Below are 14,476 nucleotides of genomic sequence, written 5' to 3'. Positions count from 1 at the left end.
TTAAAAAATAAAATTCTGGTTCATTATGGTGACTGTGTGTGTGTGTGTGTTTTTCTTTAATAACTGCTTTACATATGAAATTCCACTTGGGCTATGGTAAGAAATATTTTATAGGATGGTCTCTCAGATTAAATCGTAATATACAAACAAAATGTTCTCTCTGTGAATGCTATAGCTCCTAAGGGTCAAAATTATTTGCTGTTTCAAAAACATCTTTATTAAGGCATATCTGACATGCAATAAATTATACATATTACTCCCTATTCTTCTTTGCTTCTTTATACAAGATATGCCAGGGTCCTCAATAAATATGTAGCCAAATGTTACATGGTTTTGCCAATGTTCTCCTGACCAGATAGCTTCCCTTTTCTTGTATTTCTGAGATTTAAAATCATATTCTAACACAAAAGGAGCCACCTAATACATGTTACCAAATAGATCAAGTCAAAAGATATAATTTAAAAAGCATCCCTAAGAGCTCAAGCAGGTCCATATTTGTGTCTGTACACATTTGCAAACATGGGTTGGTAAGAATTCTGCCATGCTGAGACCCTGAAAACCTGTTTGCTAGCAAATAATGTCCAAAAATAAAATGTTTAAAGCTTTGTAATGTCCTAGGAAATAAACAGTCCTTTAACTACATGCCTCAGTCAACAGATGAACTCAAAAATCTTTTTTTTTTTTTAACTCACCTCTCTTCCTCTGCAAACCTTCAGCAGTCTTTTTGAGCTTCTTCCTGGCACTGACGAGCTGGCTGCTGTCGAAGAGGTGTGCTGAGGGGGCACTAGCTGACTTTGGGATCCTCTTCTCGTTCCCCTCCACTCTAGGCAGACCTTTCTCCAGTGTCTCTGGGGCGCCGTCCTTTCCGACAGGCAGAGGTGGTGGCGGTGGGGGAGGAGGAGGTGGCGGGGGAGGTGCCGGAGGAAGAGGTGGGGGGAGTGGATCTGCTGTGGCAGAACCTGGTTTAGGGTCAATCTTGCTCAGAAGTGGAGGAGATAAGGCGGGAGGCAGTTCAGAGGTAACACCACCGGGAGGTAACAAAGTAGCTTCAAGTTGTGCTGATGAATTGTCTTCAAGCTGTGTGAGGTTTAGGGCTTCTGTTGTCTGTGATGACCTGAGCTTGCCCCTTCCTTCCTCCACTCCCTCACTTTTCTCTTCTACCTGTAGCGCTCCTGGCAGAGGGTCGCACTGGTCTTCACAGGACACGGGACTGGCTGCACTTCTTCTTCTTGCATGAGCCAGTCGCAATCTGGTTGATTTAAGTATGACCTGGCCTGGGTATCTCTAAGAAATCAGAAGTTATTATAACTGGTTAGATTATAATTTATGAACAAATGGCTGTTTATTTTCTCCCTCCAATGCAAGATTTTATTTTAGAGCTTTTGTGATTTTTCAGGGAAAATATACTGAAAACCAAAATACCAAAATATAATAAATAATACCTTACAAATAATTATCACCAAACTCTTTATTATTTGCTTATCATCAAATCCTTCTCCCCTCTTATCCACTTAAGAGGTCAACTGTTCAGAATTACCACATGATTAAAGAAAGATCCTGGGCTGCCCTGGTGGCGCAGTGGTTGAGAGTCTGCCTGCCAGTGCAGGGGACATGGGTTCGAGCCCTGGTCTGGGAGGATCCCACATGCCGCGGAGCGACTGGGCCCGTGAGCCACAACTACTGAGCCTGCGCGTCTGGAGCCTGTGCTCCGCAACAAGAGAGGCCGCGATAGTGGGAGGCCCGCGCACCGCAATGAAGAGTGGCCCCCGCTTGCCGCAACTAGAGAAAGCCCTCGCACAGAAACGAAGACCCAACACAGCCAAAAATAAATAAATAAATAAATAATTAATTAAAAAAAAAAAAAAAGAAAGATCCTTAGTGAATAAAAGTACTAATTTAAATGGAAAAATAGCAGCAGTGTAAAATACGAAACAAATGATGTCAAACATATATATGCTATTGGTATGCAGAAAGCTAAAAAACTATTCTTAGATTCTTACATGTATTTTCAAATGCTTACAGATAAAAAATTAAAACATTAATGTTCTTCAAAGGGTAACATGGCATTTTTTAAAGCTCTGAAAACAATATATGCATTTTATGATAGAATAGAAAGAGAACGAATAAAATTTTTTGGAGTACTGATACACAGAACTCTCATTCTTTTACTATGGTAAAACCTAGCATTAATGCATTTGGCAGACAATATTTTCTTAACACAAAGCTTATCCTTGTGTTAAGGACCCCATTCCCACCCACCCCCACTCTTTCACTTGATCAAAAGCTCCCTTCACCTATAAGGAGACCCCTCAGAATAAAGAGTAGAAGTAAGGCTCTTGAGTGCTGCTAAGAACCAGAACTACCTAGTTTAAGCACATTCCAAGGAAATGCTTAGCTGCTGTGATGTCAGTGTCCAGAGTCATGGATAAGCCTGGCAAGAGAACTGCTGAAGCATTTCTCACGTATGTTGATCCATCGTCTAATTATGCCATTGGTCAGATTATTACCACAGTGTTGATGTACACAGAATTAATAACAAGTTGATGCTTAAAATGGATAGTCAGTTGTGAACTAACTTTATTAAATTCAAGAGGAATCCAGGCTTCCCAGAGGCCCTGACCATTCCTCTTCTATCGCTGAAGTGGTAAGCCAAGGACTGCCATAACTAAAATTGTTTTCTAGATAATAAAGGGACAATCAAGTTTTTCTCATAAAAGAAATCTTACAATAGGAGTATATATGTAGCTCTGTTTAAAAAGCAATGAAAAATAATAAATTGACCATACTTTTACTACCTGTTTAAAGGTTCGAAGTCTATCCAGTGTTCTTTGTCTTTCTTGGCTAACCCAGGCACTTTTTCTTTCTTCTTCATCATGTAATTTTTCTCTTTTCTGGTAAAAAAAAAAAAGAGTAATTCCATTACAATGTGTCCCATTATATTTTATCATTAATAGAAAAAAAGAGAGTTCTCCCAATATGTAAGCTGGATTACTCCAAAGAATGATGTATTAAGCATTGTTTTGTGGCATGAAACACTATCAGTTTTAATTGAAATGATATTGTTGTTTCACTTTCTGCATGACCTACCAATTAAAAGACGTTTACTCTGTAAAGTAAATATTTTCTCTGAACTGAAAAATGTTTTATCTTTGGGGTTCTGGCTTGAACAATTTTATTATGCAATACTTGTAACTGCTATATTCTGCTACTCAAATAGTTGACCTTAAAAACAAAAAACAACCACTTGTTTGGTAATTTAGATATTATATACGGGTTAAGCCTGATGTTCTGCAGATAATGTCTACTATTACTGAACCTGTTCCTCTTGCCACAAATCTAAGTGTGTGTTTTAATACCTCATTCAATTTCTTTCCTTCCCATTCCCCAATCCCAAACCTCTTTGATTTTGTATTCCCAAACTGGATTAACAGTATCACCACCCACCCAATGTTGGCCAAGTTAAACACGAACTGCTCTTTCTAAAGGAAAGAAAGTGGCATTCTTGGCAGGAGGATAAAGAGTGGGAGTAGTGCTTTTGACAACCTCACTACTGAGGGTCAGGTGACAGACAGGTAGTTACCAATTAGGGAATGCACTGAAGAGTGCCACGATGGCCAACCACGTCCCCAGAGAGATGTAACTATCACATACAATACAGATCGGTTCCACTTTCTATCTCTTGGTGAGGTGGGTTGAATCCTTTGTATATAAATCAGCCCATGGAACTCATGGTCAGGGTGCAGGGGTGTGCCAAGGGTGAGTAAAGATGAACATTCTTCCATCTCTTCTTATGGCAGGTCAAGAAGACCTTTTCCCTTTAGAGAGCTCTCACTTGGGGAGTCTTAAGAGGTCAAAAAGGCCATTTATTAGTAGATAAAAAATCAGGTATTTCTCAGTAACAGTCCCAGATTGCTATATATAATCCTAAAGGTTTCCAGATGGGAAATTAAAGAAGATACGACCTGAGCTCTTCATTAAAAGAAATACACGTCGCTGCCGAACCAAGATGGCGGAGTAGAAGGACGTGCTCTCACTCCCTCTTGCGAGAGCTCCAGAATCACAACTGGCTGCTGGACAATCATTGACAGGAAGACCCTGGACTTCACCAAGGCGGATACCCCACGTCCAAGGACAGAGGAGAAGCCACAGTGAGACGGTAGGAGGGGCGCAATCAGAGTAAAATCAAATCCCATAACTGCTGGGTGGGTGACTCACAGACTGGCGAACACTTATACCACAGAAGTCCACCCACTGGAGTGAAGGTTCTGAGCCCCACGTCAGGCTTCCCAACCTGGGGGTCCGGCAACGGGAGGAGGAATTCCTAGAGAATCAGACTTTGAAGTCTAGTGGGAATTGATTGCAGGACTGTGACAGGACTGGGGGAAACAGAGACCCCACTCTTGGAGGGCACACACAAAGTAATGTGTGCATCGGGACCCAGGGGAAGGAGCAGTGACCCTGGGGGAGACTGAACCAGATGTACCTGCTGGTGTTGGGGGGTCTCCTGCCGAGGCAAGTGGTGGCTCTGTTTCACCGTGGGGATAAGGACACTGGCAGCAGAGGTCCTGGGAAGTTCTCCTTGGCGTGAGCCCTCCCAGAGTCTGCCATTAACCCCACCAAAGAGCACGGGTAGGCTCCAGTGTTGGGTTGCCTCAGGCAAAACAACCAACAGGGAGGGAACCCAGCCCCACCCATCAACAGTCAAGTGGATTAAGGTTTTACTGAGCTCTGACCGCCACAGCAACAGGGAGGGAACCCAGCCCCACCCATCAACAGTCAAGTGGATTAAGGTTTTACTGAGCTCTGACCGCCACAGCAACAGTCAGCTCTACCCACCACCAGAGCCTCACATCAAGCCTCTTAGATAGCCTCAACCACCAGAGGGCAGACAACAGAAGCAAGAAAAACTACAATCCTGCAGCCTGTGGACCAAAAACCACAGTTACAGAAAGACAGAGAAGATGAAAAGGCAGAGGGCTATGTACCAGATGAAGGAACAAGAAAAAACCCCAGAAACACAACTAAATGAAGTGGAGATAGGCAACCTTCCAGAAAAAGAATTCAGAATAATGATAGTGAAGATGATCCAGGACCTCGGAATAAGAATGGAGGCAAAGATTGAGAAGATGCAAGAAATGATTAACAAAGACCTAGAAGAATTAAAGAACAAACAAACAGAGATGACCAATACAATAACTGAAATGAAAACTACACTAGAAGGAATCCATAGCAGAATAACTGAGGCAGAAGAACGAATAAGTGACCTGGAAGACAGAATGGTGGAATTCACTGCTGCAGAACAGACTAAAGAAAAAAGAATGAAAAGAAATGAAGACAGCCTAAGAGACATCTGGGACAACATTAAACGCAACAACATTCGCATTATAGGGGTCCCAGAAGGAGAAGAGAGAGAGAAAGGACCAGAGAAAATATTTGAAGAGATTATAGTCGAAAACTTCCCTAACATGGGAAAGGAAATAGCCACCCAAGTCCAGGAAGCGCAGAGAGTCCCATACAGAATAAACCCAAGGAGAAACACGCCGAGACACATAGTAATCAAAGTGGCAAAAATTAAAGACAAAGAAAAATTACTGAAAGCAGCAAGGGAAAAACGACAAATAACATACAAGGGAACTCCCATAAGGTTAACAGCTGATTTCTCAGCAGAAACTCTGCAAGCCAGAAGGGAGTGGCATGATATACTTAAAGTGATGAAAGGGAAGAACCTACAACCAAGATTACTCTACCCAGCAAGGATCTCATTCAGATTCGATGGAGAAATCAAAAGCTTTACAGACAAGCAAAAGCTAAGAGAATTCAGCACCACCAAACCAGCTCTACAACAAATGCTAAAGGTACTTCTCTAAGTGGGAAACACAAGAGAAGAAAAGGACCTACAAAAACAAACCCAAAACAATTAAGAAAATGGTCATAGGAACATACATATCGATAATTACCTTAAACGTGAATGGATTAAATGCCCCAACCAAAAGACATAGACTGGCTGAATGGATACAAAAACAAGACCCATATATATGCTGTCTACAAGAGACCCACTTCAGACCTAGGGACACATACAGACTGAAAGAGAGGGGATGGAAAAAGATATTCCATGCAAATGGAAATCAAAAGAAAGCTGGAGTAGCTATACTCATATCAGATAAAATAGACTTTAAAATAAAGAATGTTACAAGAGACAAGGAAGGACACTACATAATGATCAAGGGATCAATCCAAGAAGAAGATATAACAATTATAAATATATATGCACCCAACATAGGAGCACCTCAATACATAAGGCAACTGCTAACAGCTATAAAAGAGGAAATCGACAGTAACACAATAATAGTGGGGGACTTTAACACCTCACTTACACCAATGGACAGATCATCCAAAATGAAAATAAATAAGGAAACAGAAGCTTTAAATGACACAATAGACCAGATAGATTTAATTGATATATATAGGACATTCCATCCAAAAACGGCAGATTACACGTTCTTCTCAAGTGCGCACGGAACATTCTCCAGGATAGATCACATCTTGGGTCACAAATCAAGCCTCAGTAAGTTTAAGAAAATTGAAATCATTATCAAGCATCTTTTCTGACCACAACGCTATGAGATTAGAAATGAATTACAGGGAAAAAAACGTAAAAAAGACAAACACATGGAGGCTAAACAATACGTTACTAAATAACCAAGAGATCACTGAACAAATCAAACAGGAAATAAAAAAATACCTAGAGACAAATGACAATGAAAACACGACGACCCAAAACCTATGGGATGCAGCAAAAGCGGTTCTAAGAGGGAAGTTTATAGCTATACAAGCCTACCTCAAGAAACAAGAAAAATCTCAAGTAAACAATCTAACCTTACACCTAAAGAAACTAGAGAAAGAAGAACAAACAAAACCCAAAGTTAGCAGAAGGAAAGAAATCATAAAGATCAGAGCAGAAATAAATGAAATAGAAACAAAGAAAACAATAGCAAAGATCAATAAAACTAAAAGTTGGTTCTTTGAGAAGATAAACAAAATTGATAAGCCATTAGCCAGACTCATCAAGAAAAAGAGGGAGAGGACTCAAATCAATAAAATCAGAAATGAAAAAGGAGAAGTTACAACAGACACCGCAGAAATACAAAGCATCCTAAGAGACTACTACAAGCAACTTTATGCCAATAAAATGGACAACCTGGAAGAAATGGACAAATTCTTAGAAAGGTATAACCTTCCAAGACTGAATCAGGAAGAAACAGAAAATATGAACAGACCAATCACAAGGAATGAAATTGAAACTGTGATTAAAAATCTTCCAACAAACAAAAGTCCAGGACCAGATGGCTTCACAGGTGAATTCTATCAAACATTTAGAGAACAGCTAACACCCATCCTTCTCAAACTCTTCCAAAAAATTGCAGAAGAAGGAACACTCCCAAACTCATTCTATGAGGCCACCATCACCCTGATACCAAAACCAGACAAAGACACTACAAAAAAAGAAAATTACAGACCAATATCACTGATGAATATAGATGCAAAAATCCTCAACAAAATACTAGCAAACAGAATCCAACAACACATTAAAAGGATCATACACCACGATCAAGTGGGATTTATCCCAGGGATGCAAGGATTCTTCAATATACGCAAATCAATCAATGTGATACACCATATTAACAAATTGAAGAAGAAAAACCATATGATCATCTCAATAGATGCAGAAAAAGCTTTTGACAAAATTCAACACCCATTTCTGATAAAAACTCTCCAGAAAGTGGGCATAGAGGGAACCTACCTCAACATAATAAAGGCCATATATGACAAACCCACAGCAAACATCATTCTCAATGGTGAAAAACTGAAAGCATTTCCTCTAAGATAAGGAACGAGACAAGGATGTCCACTCTCACCACTATTATTCAATATAGTTCTGGAAGTCCTAGCCATGGCAATCAGAGAAGAAAAAGAAATAAAAGGAATACAAATTGGAAAAGAAGAAGTAAAACTGTCACTGTTTGCGGATGACATGATCATTTGTTGAGACGTGGATGGATCTAGAGACTGTCATACAGAGTGAAGTAAGTCAGAAAGAGAAAAACAAATATTGTATATTAATGCATGTATGTGGAACCTAGAAAAATGGTACAGATGAGCCAGTTTGCAGGGCAGAAGTTGAGACACAGATGTAGAGAATGGACATATGGACACCAAGGGGGGAAAACTGCGGTGAGGTGGGGATGGTGGTGTGCTGAATTGGGCGATTGGGATTGACATGTATACACTGATGTGTATAAAACTGATGCCTAATAAGAACCTGCAGTATAAAAAAACAAACAAAACAACTAATACTAAACTTTCATTGGGTTATTTGTATGGAAATATGTTAGTATAAATGTTTCAGACATTACATGAAATTTCTAAAAATCTTATATTTGTATTTGTATGGAAATATGTATGGAAATATGTTAATATAAACGTTTCAGACATTACATGAAATTTCTAAAAATCTTATATTTGTATTTGTATGGAAATATGTTAATATAAATGTTTCAGACATTACATGAAATTTCTAAAAATCTTAAAAAAAAAAAAAGAAATACACGTCCCATGTAGATTCTGTCCTTTACAGAGGAAAGCCCAGAATGGCTCAAGGACACAGTGAGGCAAGAACTTATCCCAACTCCTCACCTCTACTGCATACTCAGTTCCATTCACATAGCTGAGCCAACAAAAAGGAAGGAACTGAAAAAATCTCATATTTACATCTGGTAACCACCTGGAATTGGGAGTGAGCTTGTACTTTCCCACACTGGGATACATGCCATGGGATACTCAGGAACAAAGGGTCTTCTAAGGCCTATCGAGTAGCACTGGCTCAGAGATGAAGAGATTTTTCTATACTTAGAGTGTTTTATCTAATGAATATAGTGCTTAGTACTTGAGAAAAAAATTAGTTGTCTAAGAGATATTCAGCGTTTTCAAACTCTGAATCTGCATCTCTAAACATAATATACAAATAGCTGAATGTGAAGTTCAGAAATAAAACTTATCAATCATTTTGCTGGTTTGTCAGCCGGTATAACCAGAGTCACATCATACTATTATCTAAAAGATCCCAAATGGAAAGAGAAAGTTTCAGACATGTTCAGGCATGAACTGATGGGTTTGTATGGACTTTTCATAGAGCACAGTACTGTATTTAAGAGCCTAGTGAGTAACAGGCCTGGGGTGAATATCACCTCTCCCCCTCTGGCTAGCTAGGGGAAAGTTATTTAACGAAGATAATTTACCCTTTTGTGGAGGGGAGGTGGGGAGGGAATACTTACTAGATGGTGACACAAGGGGCTTTGAGTTTCTGTTAACATTGTTTAACAAGCTGGGTGCTAGCTGTATGCATATGTTCATCTAGTGAAAATGAAAACTTATGAGCTGTACACTTGTGTGTGTGATAAAGGTGGTTTAAAGCCAGATTTGATCTAAGCCAACTTTCATTTTCCTCTAGCTTTGCATGTTAAGAATTGATGATTAATGGATTCATTCTCCTACAGTGAGGTATTCCACCCAAAGTCGGTAGTAGGCAAAATTATAAGGCAAATGACATTCATCTTTGAGATTTCCCCAAATATCAATTTCCTCTTTTTACTCATCTTTGCCACGTAAAACTCTTTGAGAAAGGATTTGATACTCATTCATTCTAAAAGGCTAATTAGTTCCTCCATCCATAAAAATATTGGCATTTTATCAGAATCCAAACCTTCATGCAATAAGGAACGCATTCTAAGTGTGGAGTTTAAAGCTGACAGCGTAGAGGCTGATGGTGAGAGTAGGAGGCATTCTTATTCATCTAACTCTTAAGCTGGCCCACAGTCTGACTTTCCTTACAAAGCAGTTCCTGGCCCATGAAAACAGTACTGAACAATAAAAATACAATAAATTTGCTGTTGATTTAAGATGAATCTTACAGTTTACGGGTAGTTTGGCTACTCTTACGTGTTTAAATTGAAGAGTTTTAGCTAATATGTGCTGAAATGAGCTTGAAGAATAACATCAAAACCCCTACAGCAGCTAACATCATTCTTAATCACAACAAATTAGAAGCTTTCTTAAGACCAGCAAAAGACAAAGAAGTCTCCTCCCACCACTCTTTTTCAACACCCTACTGGAAATCCTAGCTAACACAATAAGAAGAGCAAGTAAAAGGTATACAGACTGCTACAAAAGAACTAAACTGCCTTTATTTGCATATGACCTGATTGTCTATGTAGAAAATCTCAAAGAACAACCAAAAAAGCTACTAGAACTAATACACAATTATAACAAGATTGCAAGGTACAGGGTTGACATATAAAAGCCAACTGCTTTCTGATGTAACAGCAATGAAACACTAGAATTATGAACCTTTTATATAACCCCTACAATACTATTTACATTACCACACCCCAAAAAGCAGATAGATAAATTTAGGTATAAATCTAATAAAATGTGAACAAGATCAATGAGGCAAGCTATAACTCTTAGAAAAGAAATCAAAGAAGAACTAAATAAAGAGATATTCCTTGTTCATGTACAGGAAGACTCAATACTATTAACATATCAATTATTGAGAGGGCAGACAGCAGAAGCAAGAAGAACTATAATCCTGCAGCCTGTGGAATGAAAACCACATTCACAGAAAGATACACAAAATGAAAAGGCAGAGGACTATGTACCAGATGAAGGAACAAGATAAAACCCCAGAAAATCAACTAAATGAAGTGGAGATAGGCAACCTCCCAGAAAAAGAATTCAGAATAATGATAGTGAAGATGATCCAGGACCTTGGAAAAAGAATGGAGGCAAAGTTCGAGAAGATTCAAGAAATATTTAACGAAGATGTAGAAGAATTAAAGAACAAACCAAGAATACAAAAACTGAAATGAAAAATACACTAGAAGGAATCAACAGCAGAATAACTGAGGCAGAAGAACGGATAAGTGACCTGGGAGACAGAATGGTGGAATTCACTGCCGCGGAACAGAATAAAGAAAAAAGAATGAAAAGAAATGAAGACCGCCTAAGAGACCTCTGGGACAACATTAAACGCACCAACATTCTAATTATAGGGGTCCCAGAAGGAGGAGAGAGAGAAAGAACCTGAGAAAATATTTGAAGAGATCATAGTCGAAAACTTCCCTAACATGGGAAAGGAAACAGCCACCCAAGTCCAGGAAGCACAACGAGTCCCAGGCAGGATAAATTCAAGGAGAAACACGCCAAGACACATAGTAATCAAACTGACAAAAATTAAAGACAAAGAAAAATTATTTAAAAAAACAAGGGAAAAACAACAAATAACATACAAGGGAATCCCATAAGCTTAACAGCTGATTTCTCAGCAGAAACTCTACAGGACAGAGGGAGTGGCACGATATATTTAAAGTGATGAAAGGGAAGAACCTACAATCAAGATTACTCTACCCAGAAAAGATCTCATTCAGATTTGACAGAGAAATCAAAAGCTTTACAGACAAGCAAAAGCTAAGAGAATCTAGCACCACCAAACCAGCTCTACAAAAAATGCTAAAGGAACTTCTCTAAGTGGAAGACACAAGAAAAGGACCTATAAAACGAACCCAAAACAATTAAGAAAATGGTAATATGAACATACATATCGATAATTACCCTAAATGTGAATGGATTAAATGCTCCAACCAAAAGACACAGGCTGGCTGAATGGATACAAAGACAAGACCTGTATATATGTTGTCTACAAGAGACCCACTTCAGACCTAGGGACACATACAGACTGAAAGTGAGGGGATGGAAAAACATATTCCACGCAAATGGAAATCAAAAGAAAGCTGGAGTAGCAATACTTGTATCAGATAAAATAGACTTTAAAATAAAGACTATTACAAGAGACAAGGAAGGACACTACATAATGATCAAGGGATCAATCCAAGAAGACGATATAACAATTATAAATATATATGCACCCAACATAAGGAAAATGCTAATAGCTATAAAAGAGGAAATCAACAGTAACACAATAATAGTGGGGGACTTTAACACCTCACTTACACCAATGGGCAGATCATCCAGACAGAAACTTAATAAGGAAACACAAGCTTTAAATGACACAATAGACCAGACAGATTTAACTGACATTTATAGGACATTCCATCTGATAACAGATTACACTTTCTTCTCAAGTGTACACGTAACACTCTCCAGGACAGATCACATCTTGGGTCACAAATCAAGCCTCGGTAAATTTAAGAAAATTGAAATCATATCAAGCATCGTTTCTGACCACAATGCTATGAGATTAGAAATAAATTACAGGGAAAAAACTGTAAAAAACACAAACACATGGAGGCTAAACAATACGTTACTAAATAACCAAGGGATCACTGAAGACATCAAAGAGGAAATCAAAAAATACCTAGGGACAAATGACAATGAAAACGCAATGATCCAAAACCTATGGGATGCAGCAAAAGCAGTTCTAAGAGGAAAGTTTATAGCAATACAATCCTACCTCAAGAAACAAGAAAAATCTCAAACAATCTAACCTTACACCTAAAGGAACTAGAGAAAGAAGAACAAACAAACCCAAAGTTAGTAGAAGGAAAGAAATCATAAAGATCAGAACAGAAATAAATGAAATAGAAACAAAGAAAACAATAGCAAAGATCAATAAAACTAAAAGCTGGTTCTTTGAGAAGAAAAACAAAATTGATAAACCATTAGCCAGACTCATCAAGAAAAAGAGGGAGAGGACTCAAATCAATAAAATTAGAAATGAAAAAGGAGAAGTTACAACAGACACCCCAGAAATACAAAGCATCCTAAGAGACTACTACAAGCAACTCTATGCCAACAAAATGGACAACCTGGAAGAAATGGACAAATTCTTAGAAAGGTATAACCTTCCAAGACTGAACCAGGAAGAAGCAGAAAATATGAACAGACCAATCACAAGTAATGAAATTGAAACTGTGATTAAAAATCTTCCAACAAACAAAAGTCCAGGACCAGATGGCTTCACAGGTGAATTCTATCAAATATTTAGAGAACAGCTAACACCCATCCTTCTCAAAGTCTTCCAAAAAATTGCAGAAGGAACACTCCCAAACTCATTCTACAAGGCCACCATCACGCTGATACCAAAACCAGACAAAGATACTACAAAAAAAGAAAATTACAGACCAGTATCACTGATGAATATAGATGCAAAAGTCCTCAACAAAATACTAGCAAACAGAATCCAACAACACATTAAAAGGATCATACACCATGATCAAGTGGGATTTATCCCAGGGATGCAAGGATTCTCCAATATACACAAATCAATCAATGTGATACACCATATTAACAAATGGAAGAATAAAAAGCATATGATCACCTCAACAGATGCAGAAAAAGCTTTTGACAAAATTCAACACCTATTTATGATAAAAACTCTCCAGAAAGTGGGCACAGAGGGAACCTACCTCAACATAATAAAGGCCATATATGACAAACCCACAGCAAACATCATTCTCAATGGTGAAAAACTGAAAGCATTTCCTCTAAGATCAGGAACGAGACAAGGATGCCCACTCTCACCACTATTATTCAACATAGTTTTGGAAGTCCTAGCCACAGCAATCAGAGAAGAAAAAGAAATAAAAGGAATACAAATTGGAAAAGAAGAAGTAAAACTGTCACTGTTTGCAAATGACATGATACTATACATAGAGAGTTCTAAAGATGCCACCAGAACACTACTAGAGCTAATCAATGAATTTGGTATAAAGTTGCAGGATACAAAATTAATGCACAGAAATCTCTTGCATTCCTATATGCTAAAAACAAAAGATCAGAAAGAGAAATTAAGGAAACAATCCCATTCACCACTGCAACAAAAAGAATAAAATACCTAGGAATAAACCTACCTAAGAAGGTAAAAGACCTGTACTCAGGAAACTATAAGACACTGATGAAAGAAATCAAAGATGACACAAACAGATGGAGAGATATATCATGTTCATGGATTGGAAGAATCAATATTGTGAAAATGACTATACTACCCAAAGCATCTACAGATTCAGTGCAATTCCTATCAAATTACCAATGGCACTTTTTACAGAAATAGAAAAAAAAAAATCTTAAAATCTATGGAGACACAAAAGACCCCGAATAGCCAAAGCAATCTTGAGGGGAGAAAACAGAGCTGGATGAATCAGACTCCCTGACTTCAGACTATACTACAAAGCTACAGTAATCAAGACAATATGGTATTGGCACAAAAACAGAAAGATAGATCAATGGAACAGTACAGAAAGCCCAGTGATAAACCCACGCACCTATGGTCAACTAATCTATGACAAAGGAGGCAAGGATATACAATGGAGAAAAGAGAGCCTCTTCAGTAAGTGGTGCTGGGAAAACTGGACAGCTACATGTAAAAGAATGAAAGTAGAACACTCTCTGACACCATACACAA

General features: G+C 38.3%; 1 protein-coding gene across 2 annotated transcripts in view; it reads right to left on the bottom strand.

The window, feature by feature from the left end:
- JMY (junction mediating and regulatory protein, p53 cofactor) overlaps positions 1-14,476 on the bottom strand; it is a 76,364-nt gene that overhangs the window by 9,122 nt on the left and 52,766 nt on the right. Inside the window, exons 8-9 of one of the 2 annotated variants that reach the window (XM_028164960.2) lie at positions 2,787-2,891; positions 693-1,284 (exon numbers count right to left, since the gene is read on the bottom strand). In XM_028164960.2, the coding sequence (XP_028020761.2) occupies positions 693-1,284; positions 2,787-2,891 (697 nt within the window). The remainder of the gene's footprint in view (positions 1-692; positions 1,285-2,786; positions 2,892-14,476) is intronic. The other variant, XM_057541110.1, reaches the window with a different exon arrangement.

This window comes from Balaenoptera acutorostrata, chromosome 2 (genome assembly GCF_949987535.1).
Source record: "Balaenoptera acutorostrata chromosome 2, mBalAcu1.1, whole genome shotgun sequence".
NCBI classification, from domain to species: Eukaryota; Metazoa; Chordata; class Mammalia; order Artiodactyla; family Balaenopteridae; genus Balaenoptera; species Balaenoptera acutorostrata.
Note: the sequence above shows the minus strand (reverse complement) of the source record. Positions and strands in the feature narration are given on the sequence as shown.